The 16,407-nt window shown below is 66.8% G+C and overlaps 1 protein-coding gene across 2 annotated transcripts; it reads right to left on the bottom strand.

Annotated features, from left to right (window-relative positions):
* Nucleotides 1–695: 695 nt before the first annotated feature.
* Nucleotides 696–16,355, bottom strand: PMEL (premelanosome protein). 2 transcript variants are annotated; one of them, XM_085562772.1, is made up of 12 exons: nucleotides 13,308–16,355; nucleotides 10,600–10,719; nucleotides 9,708–9,854; nucleotides 7,759–7,884; nucleotides 6,842–7,003; nucleotides 4,896–5,315; nucleotides 3,778–4,035; nucleotides 2,989–3,336; nucleotides 2,802–2,886; nucleotides 2,505–2,707; nucleotides 2,204–2,291; nucleotides 696–984 (listed from the first exon to the last, which is right to left on the bottom strand). In XM_085562772.1, exons 1-12 carry the CDS (start codon nucleotides 14,140–14,142, stop codon nucleotides 822–824), a joined length of 2,955 nt encoding a protein of 984 aa, XP_085418898.1. In that variant the 5' UTR covers nucleotides 14,143–16,355; the 3' UTR covers nucleotides 696–821. The 2 variants fall into 2 exon arrangements, with proteins under 2 accessions (XP_085418898.1, XP_085418897.1); XM_085562771.1 differs by having other exon boundaries at nucleotides 2,802–3,336.
* Between the last annotated feature and the right edge of the window lie 52 nt (nucleotides 16,356–16,407).

Below are 16,407 nucleotides of genomic sequence, written 5' to 3'. Positions count from 1 at the left end.
CCAAATTCCCCCCAAAATTCCCCTGAACCCCTCAGAGCCCCCCAAAATCCACTCAGGACAACCCCAGACCCCCCCAAAATCCACCCAAACCCCCCCCAAAACCCCCCCAGGACAACCTTAGACCCCCCAAAACCCAGCCAAAATCTCCCCAAAACCCCCCAGGACACCCCCAGACACCCCAAAATCCCCCCAGGACACCCCCAGACCCCCCAAAACCCAGCCAAAATCTCCCCAAACCCCCCCAGGACACCTCCAGACACCCCAAAACCCAGCCAAAATCTCCCCAGAACCCCCCAGGACACCTCCAGACACCCCAAAACCCAGCCAAAACCCCCCCAAAACCCCCCAGGACACCCCCAGACCCCCCAAAATCCACCCAAAATCTCCCCAAAACCCCCCCAAATCCCCTCAGAGACCCCCAAAATCATCCCAGACCTCCCCCAAAACCCCCCCAGATCCCCTCAGAGACCCCCAAAACCTCCCCAAAACCACCCCAAAACATCCCCAGGACACTCCAAAACTCACCCAAACCCACCCAAAACCGCCCCCAAACCCCCCCAGATCCCCTCAGAGACCCCCAAAACCTCCCCAAAACCACCCCAAAACTCCCCCAGGACACCTCCAGACCCCCCCAAAACCCACCCGGATCCCCTGAGACCCCCAAAACCTCCCCAAAATCCCCCCAAAACCCCCCGGGACCCCCCCAAAAGCACAGAGGGAGCCGGAGCCGCGGCCACATCGGGGATTTAATCTCGGTGTCACCGAGGCCACCACGCGTGTCCCGGGGGGGTTTTGGGGGGTCGGTTTTGGGGCGGGGGTCCCTAAACGGAGCGGCCCCGGAGGAGGGGGCTGCTCTCGCCGCTCGGGACCCCCCCCAGGACGCGCTGCAGCAGCCGCCGGACGGTGACATTTGGGGACAGCCACCCCCGGGGCCACCCGCGGGGCGTGGGGGGCGGTGGGGACAGCGCCGGGTCCTTGACACGTCTGGGGTGGGGGCGACACGGGGAGGGGGGACACGGTGTCACCTCCTTGTCACCTGCCCCCCGTGGGGTGTCCCCGATGTCCCCAACCCCATAAAGGATGTCCCCAACCCCACAGTGTCACCTCCCTCCCGTGGGGTGTCCCCGATGTCCCCAACCCCATAAAGGATGTCCCCAACCCCATAGGGAGTGTCCCCAACCCCACGGTGTCACCTCCAACCCATGGTGTCACCTCCTCCCTGTGGAGTGTCCCCGATGTCCCCAACCCCATAAAAAATGTCCCCAACCCCATAAAGGATGTCCCCAACCCCACAGTGTCACCTCCCTCCCGTGGGGTGTCCCCGATGTCCCCAACCCCATAAAGGATGTCCCCAACCCCATAGGGAGTGTCCCCAACCCCATAAAGGATGTCCCCAACCCCACAGTGTCACCCTCAACCCCAGTGTCATCTCCCTCCCGTGGGGTGTCCCCAATGTCCCCAACACCATAAAGAATGTCCCCAACCCCACAGTGTCACCTCCTCCCCACAGGGAGTGTCCCCGATGTCCCCAACCCCACAGAGAGTGTCCTTGATGTCCCCAACCCCATAGGGAGTGTCCCCAACCCCACAGTGTCACCTCCACCCCACGGTGTCACCTCCTCCCTGTGGGGTATCCCCACTGTCCCCACTGTCCCCACTGTCCCCAGTGTCCTCAATGTCCCCAGTGTCCCCGATGTCCCCAGTGTCCCCAATGTCCCCACTGTCCCCAGTGTCCCCTCAATGTCCCCAGTGTCCCCGATGTCCCCACTGTCCCCAATGTCCCCACTGTCCCCAGTGTCCCCTCAATGTCCCCACTGTCCCCAGTGTCCCCAGTGTCCTCGATGTCCCCGATGTCCCCAGTGTCCCCAATGTCCCCACTGTCCCCAGTGTCCCCGATGTCCCCACTGTCCCCACTGTCCCCACTGTCCCCAGTGTCCCCGATGTCCCCACTGTCCCCGATGTCCCCACTGTCCCCGTATCCCCACTGTCCCCAATGTTCCCGATGTCCCCAGTGTCCCCGATGTCCCCACTGTCCCCACTGTCCCCAGTGTCCCCAGTGTCCTCGATGTCCCCAGTGTCCCCGATGTCCCCAATGTCCCCAATGTTCCCAGTGTTCCTGATGTCCCCAGTGTCCCCAATGTCCCCAGTGTCCCCACTGTCCCCGATGTCCCCAATGTTCCCGATGTCCCCAGTGTCCCCTCACCTGTAGGTGTACGCGGCCGTGCCCAGGGCAGCCGCCACCAGCACGAGCCCCACGAACAGCGTGGTGCGGCCGGTGGCCGGGGTGGCACCTGGGGACAGCGACAGCTCAGTGTCACCCCTTGGGGACATCCCTGGGACCCTGTCCCCGTCACCTCCGGCAGGGCAGGGACAGCTCAGTGCCACCCAAAGGGACCTTGGGGACATCCCCAGGGACATGTCCCCGTGTCCCTGTCACCTCCAGCAGGGCAGGGACAGCTCAGTGCCACCCGGGGGACTTTGGGGACGCCGTCCCCGTGTCGCACCTCCCACGGCCACGCGCGTGGTGGCCACGGCCAGCCCGTTGCCGTTGGCCAGGGACACGTTGAGGCAGAAGAGGCCGGAGCGGTTGAAGTCCTGCCGCAGCACCAGCTCGCAGCCGAGCGACGGCGACACCGGCGAGCACGACTCCGCCTCCGCCGTGCGACACTCGGCGTCCGCCACCACCGTGCACACCTCCTCGGGCACCCTGCGGGCGCGCCCCGTCAGCACCGGAGACACCCGCGCCCGGCTCTGCCGCCGCCGGGGCCGCCACCGGGGCCGCCACCGGGGCCGCCACTCACCCGCCCTCGCACGTCACCGTCAGCTCCACGCTGCTGCCGCCGCCCTCGGGCACCACCTGCACGATGGCCACACTCTCGATGCCCTCTGCGGGGAGCGAGGAGGGGTCGGCGGGGTTGGGGACCCCCGGTTGGGCTCCTCGGGACCGCCCCGGGACCGCCCCGGGACCCCCGGGACCCCCGGACTCACGGACGATGTCCAGCTGGGTGGCGAAGGTGCCGTAGCGGTACAGGACACAGCCGGGCGGGTCCTCGGCCGGGGCCTGGCGCTTGACCAGTGCCAGGGGCTGGGCTGTGGTGCCAGCTGTGGCTCCAGCTGTGGCGCCAGCTGTGGCGCCAGCTGTGGCTCCAGCTGTGGCGCCGGCCGTGACAGCGGCCAGGGACACAGCGGTGGCTCCCGCGGTGGCTTCTATGGTGGCACCCACCGTGACGCCAAGCGTGGCCGCGGCCGTGGCATCGAGGGCAGATCCAGCTGTGGCCGGTCCAGATGTGGCCGATCCAGCTGTGACACCACCCGCGCCTCCGTCTGTCGCCGCATCTGCAGGGACACACGGGAAACGCTGGGCGAGGACAAGGGGACAGCGAGAGCTTGGGGACAGCGAGGACAAGGGGACAGCGAGGACAAGGGGACAGTGACCTTGGGGACAGCGAGGACAAGGGGACAGGGAAACCTTGGGGACAGCGACCTTGGGGACAGCGACCTTGGGGACAGCGACCTTGGGGACAGCGAGGACAAGGGGACAGCGAGGACAAGGGGACAGGGAAACCTTGGGGACAGCGACCTTGGGGACAGCGAGGACAAGGGGACAGGGAAACCTTGGGGACAGCGACCTTGGGGACAGCGAGGACAAGGGGACAGCGACCTTGGGGACAACGAGCCCTTGGGGACAGGGAGCTGTTGGGGACAGTGAGCTCTTGGGGACACCCCCGACACGTCCCCTCCCCGCTGTCGCCACCCCCGGCCCGGGCCAGCACCCACCTGCAGCCGCTGTCCCCTCCGCGGGGACGGCGGTGACAGAGATGTCCCCGGCCGCGGTGGCGGCAGCGGGGGACACGGAGGAGGCGACAGCCGCGGTGCTGGCAGCGGGGGCGGCGGCGGAGGGGACCGAGAGCTCGGTGACAGCGGCGGCAGAGGGCTCGGTGGCGGCGGGGACAGCGGGGTCGGTGACAGCGGGGTCCGAGGGTTCCGCCGCCGAGCCCCCCGTGGGCTCCGCGGGCTCCCCGGAGGCTGCGGGGGCTGCGGGAAAAGTGGGGCTGGGGTCACACCGGGACCCCCCAGAGCAGGGTTTGGGGTCACCTCTGGTTTGGGACCCCCTCAAAGTCCGGGTTGGGGCCACACCGGGACCCCCCCAGAGTCCGGGTTGGGGTCACCTCTGGTTTGGGACCACCCGGGACCCCCCCAGCTCCAGTGTCGGGGGTGCTCCGTGTCCCCTGGTGGCACTGGGGACACACACCGAGGGGTGGGGTGGCTCTGTGGGGTGAGGGGACATTGGGGACACACACTGTGGGGTGAGGGGACACTGGTGACACACCCCATGGGGTGGGGTGGCTCTGTGGGGTGAGGGGACATTGGGGACACACATTATGGGCTGAGGGGACACTGGTGACACACTCCATGAGGTGGGGTGGCTCTGTGGGGTTGAGGGGACATTGGGGACACACATTATGGGGTGAGGGGACATTGGGGACACACCCCATGCGGTGGCTCTGGGGGCTGAGGGGACATTGGGGACACACCCCATGGAGTGAAGTGGCTCTGTGGGGTGAGGGGACACTGGTGACACACTCCATGGGGTGGGGTGGCTCTGTGGGGTGAGGGGACACTGGTGACACACCCCATGGGGTGGCTTTGAGGGGTGGAGGGACATTGGGGACAAACATTATGGGGTGAGGGGACACTGGTGACACACTCCATGGGGTGGGGTGGCTCTGTGGGGTGAGGGGACACTGGTGACACACTCCATGGGGTGGCTCTGGGGGCTGAGGGGACACTGGTGACACCCCCCGTGGCACGGCGGACACTGTGACCACACCCCACGGAGCACCGGGAACACCGGGACCCCCGCAGCGGGCGATGCCACCCCCCGTCCCCCTTACCCGTGCTGGCCACCGGGGCCGCCGTGCTCTGTCCCCCGGCCGGGCTGGTGGCCGCGGGCCCGGTGGCCCCGGTGGGAGCCGCGCTGGGAGCCGCGCTGGGAGCCCCGGTGGGAGCCCCGGTGGGACCGGGCGCGGTCGTGGGGCCGCAGGGGCTGAGCGGGATGGCGGCCTGGAGCACCAGGCGGGCCGAGAAGCTGCCGGTGTCCCGGTAGGTGTGGGTGACGGTGGCGCTGCGCGTGATCAGGGTCCCGCTGTCGTCGCCGAAGTCCCACGAGTAGGACACGTCGGCGTGGCGGAGGTACCGGCTCGGGTCGTGCAGCCGCACCGCGAACGCCACCGGCCGGTTCCGCACCAGCGGAGCGGGGCCGCTGCCCGCGTCCTCCCGCAGCTGCGACACGGCCACGGCCAGAGGGACTTGGTCTGCGGGGACACGGGGGGACACGGGGGACACGGGCGACACGGGGGACACGGGGGACACGGGGGAGAGCAGGGGGACAGAGAGGGGACAGCGAGGGGACAGAGAGGGGACAGAGAGGGGACAGAGAGGGGACAGAGAGGGGACAGCCGGGGACAGCGAGGGGACAGAGAGGGGACACGAGGGACACGAGGGGACACGGGGGACAGAGAGGGGACACGGGGGACACGGGGGGACACGGGGGACACGAGGGGACACGGGGGACACGGGGGACAGAGAGGGGACAGCGAGGGGACAGAGAGGGGACAGAGAGGGGACAGAGAGGGGACAGAGAGGGGACAGCCGGGGACAGCGAGGGGACAGAGAGGGGACACGAGGGACACGAGGGGACACGGGGGACAGAGAGGGGACACGGGGGACACGGGGGGACACGGGGGACAGAGAGGGGACACGGGGGACACGGGGGGACACGAGGGGACAGTGAGGGACAGAGAGGGGACACGAGGGGACACGAGGGGACACGGGGGAGAGCGAGGGGACAGTGAGGGGACAGCGAGGGGACAGCGAGGGGACCCGAGGGGACAGTGAGGGGACACGAGGGGACACGGGGGAGAGCGAGGGGACACAAGGGGACACGAGGGGATAGTGAGGGGACAGAGAGGGGACACGAGGGGACACGGGGGGACACGAGGGGACACGAGGGACACGGGGGACAGAGAGGGGACACGGTGGACACGGGGGGACACGAGGGGACAGAGAGGGGACAGAGAAGGGACAGAGAGGGGACAGCGAGGGGACACGGGGGGACAGAGAGGGGACACGGGGGACACGAGGGGACACGGGGGACAGCGAGTGGACAGAGAGGGGACAGCGAGGGACACGAGGGGACACGAGGGGACACGAGGGGACAGAGAGGGGACACGAGGGGACACGAGGGGACACGGGGGACAGAGAGGGGACAGAGAGGGGACACGAGGGGACACGAGGGGACAGCGAGGGGACAGCCAGGGACACGAGGGGACAGAGAGGGGACAGCGAGGGACAAGAGGGAGGGCAGGGGGACAGAGGTGGGGACGGGAGTTGGTCTGAGCGGTGCCTGGAGTGCTGGCACCAGGTGGCACCTGCAGCCGGTGGCACCCACTGTCACCTGCAGCCGGTGGCACCGACAGCCAATGTCACCTATACCCAGTGCCACCTGCACTGTCACCTGCACTGTCACCTGCACCCAGTGTCACTTACAGCCAGTGGCACCTACAGCCGGTGGCACCCAGCGCCCAGTGTCACCTACAGCCAGTGTCACCCACATCCACTGTCACCTGTGCCCAGTGTCACCCACACCCAATGCCACCATCACCCAGTGTCACCCCCACCCAGTGTCACCCCACCCACATCCCCAGCACCCCTTCACCCACAACCCCCACCCCAACCCCCTGCCCCATTTCCCCGGTGCCCACCCCGTGCCCCCCATGCCCCCTGGTGCCCCCCGGTGTCCCCCCCGGTGTCCCCCCCGGTGTCCCCCGGTGTCACCCACCGGTGATGCTGAACTGGGAGCTGGCGTGGCCGATGGGGATGAACTTCTGGCGGCCCCGGTAGTGGTACACGGCCACCTCCATGGTGTAGGAGCCCAGCGCCACCCCGGCCGTGCCCACCGTGAGCCGCGACGCCGCGCCGTCCACCACCTGCCAGTAGCGCCCTGGGGACAGCGGGGACAGTGCCACCGTGGTGGGGACAGTGCCACCGTGGTGGGGACAGTGCCACCACAGCGGGGACAGTGCCACCGTGGTGGGGACAGTGACACCACGGCTGGGTCAGTGCCACCGTGGCGGGGTCAGTGCCACCATGGTGGGGACAGTGCCACCACGGCGGGGTCAGTGACACCACGGTGGGGTCAGTGCCACCACAGCGGGGACAGTGCCACCACGGCGGGGTCAGTGCCACCGTGGTGGGGACAGTGCCACCGTGGTGGGGTCAGTGCCACCAAGGTGGGGTCAGTGCCACCACAGCGGGGACAGTGCCACCACGGCGGGGACAGTGCCACCGCGGTGGGGACAGTGCCACCATGGTGGGGACAGTGCCACCGTGGTGGGGACAGTGCCACCGTGGTGGGGACAGTGCCACCATGGCCATGCCCACCCTGAGCCTGTCCACCACCTGCCAGTAGCGCCCTGGGGACAGCGGGGACAGTGCCACGATGGTGGGGACAGTGCCACCATGGCGAGGTCGGTGCCACCATGGCAGGGTCACTGCCACCGCAGTGGGGTCAGTGCCACCACGGTGGGGACAATGCCACCCCAGCGTGGTCAGTGACACCACAATGTGGTCAGTGCCACCATGGTGGGGACAATGCCACCCCAGCGTGGTCGGTGCCACCACAGTGGGGACAATGCCACCCCAGCGTGGTCGGTGCCACCTCGGGGAGCCCCGGAGCGGTCTCGGTGCCATCCTCACCCCACGTCCACCAGACGTAGACGAACTTGCCCCGCCTGCCCGCGGGCATGGGCTGCCCGTCCGGAAAGGTCCCGGCGGCGTCCGGCTGCTCGGAGAACACCGGGTCCCCCGGTGCCACCCGCGTGCCTGGGGGACACGCGGCGTGAGGGGACATCGGGGACACCAGGGACACCGAGGGGACATCGGGGACACCATGGGGACATCGGGGACACAAAGGGTGAGGGGACATTGGGGACACCGAGGGGACATTGGGGACACCAGGGACACCGAGGGGACACGCGGTGTGAGGGGACATCGGGGACACCAGGGACACCGAGGGGACATCGGGGACACCATGGGGACATCGGGGACACAAAGGGTGAGGGGACACCAGGGACACTGAGGGGACATCGGGGACATCAAGGGGACATCAGGGACACAAAGGGTGAGGGGACAATGGGGACACCGAGGGGACATTGGGGACACCGAGGGGACATTGGGGACACCGAGGGGACATCGGGGATGCCGAGGGGACACACAGGGCGAGGGGACACCAGGGACACTGTGGGGACATCGGGGACACCGAGGGGACCCAGGGTGGGGGGACTCTGGGGACACCGGGGTTTCAGGGGTTGAGGGGGTTTTGGGGGGTTCCAGGGTTTTTGGGGTGGTTTTGGGTGGTTTTGGGGTGGTTTGGGACAGTTTTTGGGGTGGTTTGGGGTGATTTCAGGATGGCTTTGGGGTTTTGGTATGGTTTGGGTTGGTTTTGGTATGGTTTGGGTTGGTTTTGGGGTGGTTTCGGGTTGGTTTTGGTATGGTTTGGGTTGGTTTTGGTATGGTTTGGGTTGGTTTTGGGGTGGTTTCGGGTTGGCTTTGGGGGTAGTCTGGAGTGGTTTGGGGTGGTTTGGGGTGGTTTTAGGGCAGTTTCGCGATGGCTTTGGGGTGGTTTGGGGCAGTTTTGGGGTGGTTTGAGGTGGTTTTGGGCAGTTTCAGGATGGTTTTGTGCTGGTTTTGGGATGGTTTATGGTGCTTTTGGAGTGGTTTGGGGCAATTTTGGGCTGGTTTCAGGGTGGTTTGGGGTGGTTTGGGGTGGTTTCAGGGTGGTTTGGGACAGTTTTGGGGTGGTTTCAGGGTGGTTTGGGACAGTTTGGGGGTGGTTTACGGTGGTTTGGGTCAGTTTTGGGCTGGTTTAGGGAGGTTTTGGGGCGGTTTGGGACAGTTTTGGGGTGGTTTCAGGGTGGTTTGGGTTAGTTTTGGGCTGGTTCAGGGCAGTTTTGGGGCGGTTTGGGACAGTTTTGGGCTGGTTCAGGGCAGTTTTGGGGCGGTTTGGGACAGTTTTGGGCTGGTTTAGGGAGGTTTTGGGGTGGTTTGGGACAGTTTGGGGCTGGTTTAGGGTGGTTTGGGACAGTTTTGGAGTGGTTTAGGGTGGTTTTGGGGCGGTTTGGGACAGTTTTGGGGTGGTTTCAGGGTGGTTTGGGACAGTTTGGGGCTGGTTTAGGGTGGTTTGGGTCAGTTTTGGAGTGGTTTAGGGTGGTTTTGGGGCGGTTTGGGACAGTTTTGGGGTGGTTTCAGGGTGGTTTGGGACAGTTTGGGGCTGGTTTAGGGTGGTTTGGGTCAGTTTTGGAGTGGTTTAGGGTGGTTTTGGGGCGGTTTGGGACGGTTTTGGGCTGGTTTAGGGAGGTTTTGGGCTGGTTTAGGGAGGTTTTGGGCTGGTTTGGTTCAGTTTTGGGTTGGTTTGGGACAGTTTTGGGTTGGTTTGGGTCAGTTTTGGGGTGGTTTAGGGAGGTTTGGGGTTGGTTTGGGTCAGTTTTGGGGTGGTTTAGAGAGGTTTTGGGCTGGTTTAGGGCGGTTTTGGGGCAGTTGGGGACAGTTTTGGGCTGGTTTAGGGAGGTTTTGGGCTGGTTTGGGTCAGTTTTGGGTTGGTTTGGGTCAGTTTTGGGGCGGCTGGGGGGAATTCGGGTCTCACTGACCGTTGACCGTGCAGTTCTGCCCCCAGACCACGCGGCCGTCGGGCAGGACGCGCTGCGTGCCCGGCAGGCGCAGGGCGATGGAGAAGGTGGCCTGGGCACCCGCCATGGTGGGAGCGTCGTTGCTGATGTCGAAGGTGACATCGCCACCTGCTCGGGGACACCATCGGAGGGTGGCACGGGGGGGTGACACGGCCAGGACCAGGTGGGTGACATGGCCAGGACTGGGTGGGTGACAGGGCCACCATGGGTGAGTGACACAGCCACCATGGGTGGGTGACACGGCCAGGACTGGCTGGGTGACACGGCCAGGACTGGGTGGGTGACAGGGCTAACCCAGGTGGGTGACATGGCCACTCTGAGTGGGTGACACAGCCACCATGGATGGGTGACACGGCCAGCATGGGGTGGGTGACATGGCCAGCAGGGGTAGGGGACAAAGCCAGCAGGGGTAGGGGACAAAGCCAGCACCAGCAGGTGACATGGCCAGGACTGGGTGGGTGACACGGCCACCTCGGGTGGGTGACAGGGCCACGTGGGTGGGTGACAGGGCCACCCCGGGTGTGTAACACGGCCACCCGGGTGGGTGACAGGGCCACGCGGGTGGGTGACACGGCCACCCAGGGTGGGTGACATGGCCACGTGGGAGGGTGACACGGCCACCCCGGGAGGGTGACACGGCCACGCGGGTGGGTGACACGGCCACCCGGGTGTGTGACACGGCCACCATGGGTGTGTGACACGGCCACCCGGGTGTGTAACACAGCCACCCGGGTGTGTGACACGGCCAACCCGGGAGGGTGACACGGCCACGCGGGAGGGTGACACGGCCACGCGGGTGTGTGACACGGCCACCCGGGTGTGTGACACGGCCACGCGGGAGGGTGGCACTCACCTCGCCAGCAGTCGCCCGTGCCCGGCTGCCAGGGAGGGAACCGCGCCGTGTCCCAGCCCCGGAACGGCGCCGCCCGCCCGCCCCAGGCCGGGCTGCGCCCGCGGCTCCGGCCGGCGGCTCCTGCGGGACCCCGGAGCCCGGTCAGGCCGGCGGCGGCGCCACGCCTCACCGTGTCCTGGAGGGCTGCGTGTCCCCCCTGTCCCCACTGTTGGGGTTGGCGTGTCCCCCCTGTCCCCCATTTCCGGGGGCTGCCGGGTCCCACATGTCCCCCCTGTCCCCCACTTTTGGGGTTTGTCGTGTCCCCCCGTCCCCATTTTTGGGGGCTCTCATGTCCCCCCTGTCCCCCACTTTTGGGGATGTCATGTCCCCCCTGTCCCCCATTTTTGGGGGCTCTCATGTCCCCCCTGTCCCCATTCTCAGGGGTTTGTCATGTCCCCCTTGTCCCCCACTTTTGGGGGCTCTCATGTCCCCCCTGTCCCCCACTTTTGGGGTTGTCATGTCCCCCCCATCCCCATTTTTGGGGGCCGTCATGTCCCCACATGTCCTTTGTGCTCAGGGGGATGAAGGGTCCCCCATGTCCCCCATGTCCCCCCTGTCCCCAATGTCCCCCGTGTCCCCCACTCCCAGGACACTGCCAGGTCCCCCTTGTCCCCAACTCACAGGGGTCTGTGAGGTCCCCGTGTCCCCAGTGTCCCCAATGTCCCCCCCAATGTCCCCAATATCCCCCCCAGTGTCCCCAATGTCCCCCTCTACCAGGGGTCTGCCACCCCCACCCCTGGCGTGTCCAGCCTGAGGGGACCCTGGGGTGACCCTGAGAGGACCCGGGGTGACCCTGGGGTGACCATGACGGGACCTGGGGGGACCCAGGGGATACCGGGGGGTACCGGGGATGACCCGGGGGGACCCTGAGGGGACCCGGGGTGACCCTGGGGTGACCATGAAGTGACCCGGGGGGACCCTGAGGGGACCCGGGGGTGACCGGGGGTGACCGGGGGGTACCGGGGATGACCCGGGGGGACCCTGAGGGGACCCGGGGTGACCCTGGGGTGACCATGAAGGGACCCTGGGGTGACCATGAGGTGACCCGGGGGGACCCTGAGGGGACCCGGGGGTGACCGGGGGGGATCGGGGGGATAACGGGGGGTGACCGGGGGTGACCGGGGGGTACCGGGGAGACCCGGGGGGGGGACCCGGGGGCCGCGTGACGGGGCTCGGGTGAGCCACGCGCGGGCAAAGCCATCACATGGCCCCAAAGCCCTTTCATGTGACGCTCAGCTGAGCCGGGCCGGGCCGGGCCGGGACGGGACGGGCACCCCCCGTGAGCCCCCAGGGTCGGGGGGCTGCGGGGAACCCCAGGGTTGGGGGGCTGCGGGGAACCCCAGGGTTGGGGGGCTGCGGGGAACACAGGGTCGGGGGGCTCACAAGGAACCCCAGGGTTGGGGGGCTGCGGGGAACCCCAGGGTCGGGGGGCTGCGGGGCACCCCAGGGTTGGGGGGCTGCGGGGAACCCCAGGGTTGGGGGGCTCACGGGGGAAACCAGGGTTGGGGGGCTGCGGGGAACACAGGGTCGGGGGGCTCACAAGGAACCCCAGAGTTGGGGGGCTGCGGGGGAACCCAGGGTTGGGGGGCCGCAAAGTCCCCCGTGTCCCCCCAAGGTTGGGGGGCTGCAGAGCCCCCTCTGTCCCCCCAAGTTGGGGGGCTACAAAGTCCCCCGTGTCCCCCCCAATTTCGGGGGGCTGCAGCGTCCCTTCATGTCCCCCCACTGTCCCCACGGGAGATTTTGCAGCCCCCCGAAATTGGGGGGGACACGGGGGATTTTGTAGCCCCCGAACACACGGGGGACCCGGCAGCCCCCCAACATTGGGGTGACCCTGTAGCCCCCCAACATTGGGGGGACACCGGGGACTTTGTAGCCCCCCAACTTTGGGAGACACGGGGGATTCTGCAGCCCCCCAACACTGGTTTGCCGGGTCCCCCCTGTCCCCCCACTCCCAAGACCCCCAAGTCCCCCCCATTTTCGGGGGTCTCTCAGCTTCCCCCTGCCCCCCCATTCTCGGGGGTCTCTCAGCTCTCCCCGTCCCCCCTTCACACGGGGCTGCCACTTCCCCCCCACTCAAAAAACGGGGTCCCCCCCTTGACGGGGAAACCCGGGCTGCGTGCCCCCCATTTCCAGCGGGGTGGAGACCCCCACATCCCACCCCACACCCCAAAACCACCCCCTGGAACCCCAAAACCACCCCCTGGAACCCCAAAACCACCCCCGGGGACCCCAAAACCACCCCCGGGGACCCCCCATAACCTCTCCCAATGGGGATTATCGGGGTACAACCGAACCCCGTGAAGGATTTGCCTTTACGGGGGGGCTCTGCACCCCAAAAACCCCCAAAGAATGGGACTCCGGACACCCCCCACACCCCCAAAAAAACTCATTTATGTCCAAGCCCGAACCCCAATGGGGATTATCGGGGTACAACCGAACTCCGTGACGGATTTTTCTTTAAGGAGAGGCTCTGCACCCCAAAACCCCCAAAATATGAAGCTCCGGGCGCCCCCCGCACCCCAAAAAAATTATGTCACAAACCCGCGAACCCCATGGGGATTATCGGGGTACAACCCAACCCCGTGACGGATTTTTCTTTAAGAGGGGGCTTTGCACCCCAAAATATGAAGCTCCGGACGCCCCCCGCACCCCAAAAAAACCCCACTTACGCCTCTGAGCCTCAGCCAGGAGCAGCAGCACCCCAAAAACCGCGATGGCCCCGAGCCCCCTCATGGTCCCCGCTCGTCTCCCCCCACGCTCGGCACGGCCGGGGCAGAGGCGCCGGGCTCGGGGAGAGCCGCACAAAAAGGGGGCGCTCATTTGCATAGCCACGCCCCCCCAAAAAAGGGGGGGACAGGGGCCGTGACCCCCCCAAATCCGCCCCCAAAATCCCCCCCCCTCCCCTGCCACGTGGGGCCACCCGCGGTCACACGGTGCGGGGGGGGGGGAGGTTTTGGGGACCCCCCACAAAACGGCGAAGGGGTTTTGGGGGGACCCCCCCCCAAATTCCGGCACGCGGAGAGCGCGGGGATGGGGTTTGGGGTTTTTGGGGGTCGGGGTTTTTGGGGTTTTGGGGGTTTGTGGGGGGTTTTGGGGACCCCCCACAAAACGGCGAGGGGGTTTTGGGGGGACCCCCCCCCAAATTCCGGCACGCGGAGAGCGCGGGGATGGGGTTTGGGGTTTTTGGGGGTCGGGGTTTTGGGGTTTTTGGGGGTCGGGGTTTTGGGGTTTTTGGGGTTTGGGATTTTGTGGTTTGGGATTTTTGGGGGTTTTGGGATTTGGGGTTTTTGGGGGACCCCCCCCAAATTCCGGCACGCGGAGACCCCAGGGATGGGGATTTGGGATTTTTGGGGTTTGGGATTTTTGGGGTTTGGGATTTTTGGGATTTGGGATTTTTGTCGTTTTTGGGGTTTTTGGGATTTGGGACTTTTGCGGTTTGGGGTTTTGGAGTTTTTTGGGTTTGGGAGTTTTGGGGTTTGGGGGGATCATGGGGGTGACAGCCATGGGGGGGGGGGTCCCCAATTCTGCACACAGCGGGGGGACCCCCGGTTTGACACTCAGTGAGAGTGGGGGACCCCCAGCCTGGCACGGGAGGGGTGGGGACCCCAATTCCGGGGGGTCACCCGTGGGGGCCCCCGATGACACAGGGGGACCCCAAACCTGGTGGGTGACACAGGGGGGGACCCCAATAATGGACAAAAGGCGGAGGGGTCCCCAGTTCTGCACACGCAGGGGGACCCCGAACCTGGTGGGTGACACGGGGGGACCCCGATTTCAGTGGGTGACACGGGGGGACCCCGATGACACAGGGGGACCCCGAACCTGGTGGGTGACATGAGGGGGGGACCCCAACCATGGAGATAACGGGGAGGGGTCCCCAATTCTGCACACGCAGGGCGACCCCAATCTCGGTGGGTGACACGGGTGGGAACCCCGATTTCAGCGGGTGACACGGGGAGGGACCCCGATGACACAGGGGGACCTCGATCTCGGTGGGTGACACGGGGGGGACCCCGATCCCGGTGGGTGACCCCCATCTTTCCTGCTCCGGCCGTTTCCGTGCCCCCGGGGCTGTCCCGGTGCGTGCGGGCCCGTTCCGGTGGGGCCACGTGTGCGGAGAGCCCCGTGACCCCCGGGAGCCCCGTGACCCCCGGGAGCCCCGTGACCCCCGGGAGCCCCGTGACCCCCGTGCGGCCCCCGGGGCTGCTCCCCGTGACCCCCGCGTGTCCGGTTGTGGTCTGGCCGCAGCCCGAGCTGTGGTCCCGGTGTCCGGTCCCGGTGCCCGGTGCCCGGTGCAGGCACTGGCTGAGCAGCCCGGACAGAGGCTGCGGCGTCCCGGTCCTGACCCCGACCCCATCCTGGTCCCTGTCCTTGTTCCGATCCCATCCTTATCCCGGATCCTGATCCCAAATCCCCGGTCCCGGTCTCAGTCCCGATCTGATTCCCGGTCCTTGGTCCCATTCCCGATTCCGATTCCCGGTCCCGGTCTCGGTCCTTGTCCCTGTTTCAGTTGCTGGTCTCGGTTCCTGATCCCAAATCCCCGGTCCCGGTCTCAGTCCCGATCTGATTCCCGGTCCTTGGTCCCATTCCCGATTCCGATTCCCGGTCCCGGTCTCGGTCCTTGTCCCTGTTTCAGTTGCTGGTCTCGGTTCCTGATCCCAAACCCGGTCCCTGTCCCTGTCCCGGTCCCAATCCGGTTCCTGGTCCCGGTCCCTGTCCCCATCCCAAACCCGGTCCCTGTCCCTGTCCCCAATGTCCCGATCCCTGTCCTGTCCCTGTCCCTGTCCTGTCCCTGTCCCCAAAGTCCCAATCCCAATCCCCTGTCCCTGTCCCCAATGTCCCGATCATGTCCCGGTCCCTGTCCCTGTCCCGGTCCCTGTCCCCGGTCCCTGTCCCTGTCCTTGTCCCTGTCCCTGTCCTGGTCCCAATCCGGTTCCTGGTCCCGGTCCCTGTCCCCATCCCAAACCCGGTCCCTGTCCCTGTCCCCAATGTCCCGATCCCTGTCCTGTCCCTGTCCCTGTCCCTGTCCTGTCCCTGTCCCTGTCCCTGTCCCTGTCCCTGTCCTGTCCCTGTCCCTGTCCCTGTCCTGTCCCTGTCCCTGTCCCGGTCCCCAATGTCCCGATCCCTGTCCCTGTCCCTGTCCATGTCCTGTCCCTGTCCCTGTCCCTGTCCCGATCCTTGTTCCTGTCCCTGTCCCTGTCCTGTCCCTGTCCCTGTCCCTGTCCTGTCCCTGTCCCTGTCCCTGTCCTGTCCCTGTCCCTGTCCTGTCCATGTCCCTGTCCCTGTCCCTGTCCCTGTCCATGTCCTGTCCCTGTCCCGATCCCTGTCCCTCTCCCTGTCCCTGTCCCTGTCCCTGTCCCTGTCCTGTCCCTGCCCCTGTCCTGTCCTGTCCTGTCCCTGTCCCTGTCCCGGTCCCCAATGTCCCGATCCCTGTCCCTGTCCCTGTCCATGTCCTGTCCCTGTCCCTGTCCCTGTCCCTGTCCCTGTCCTGTCCCTGTCCTGTCCCTGTCCTGTCCTGTCCTGTCCCTGTCCCTGTCCCTGTCCCGGTCCCCAATGTCCCGGTCCCTGTCCCCATTGCCGCCGTCTCTCCCGGTAGTGTGCCTGTCTCTTTAAGGTATCTCCCGCCTCTCCAGTGACGTCACGCGCGGCTCAGCCAATGGGCGGCGGCGCGGGGGGCGTGGCCGGCGGCAAGGCGGGAAGCGGCGCGGGCGGGGCCGCCGCGGGTTTGGCGCGCGCGGGGGGGACGCGGCGGCCGCGCTCGGGACCCCC

This window comes from Lonchura striata, chromosome 29 (assembly GCF_050655825.1).
Source record: "Lonchura striata isolate lonStrDom1 chromosome 29, ASM5065582v1, whole genome shotgun sequence".
Classification (NCBI taxonomy): Eukaryota; Metazoa; Chordata; class Aves; order Passeriformes; family Estrildidae; genus Lonchura; species Lonchura striata.
Note: the sequence above shows the minus strand (reverse complement) of the source record. Positions and strands in the feature narration are given on the sequence as shown.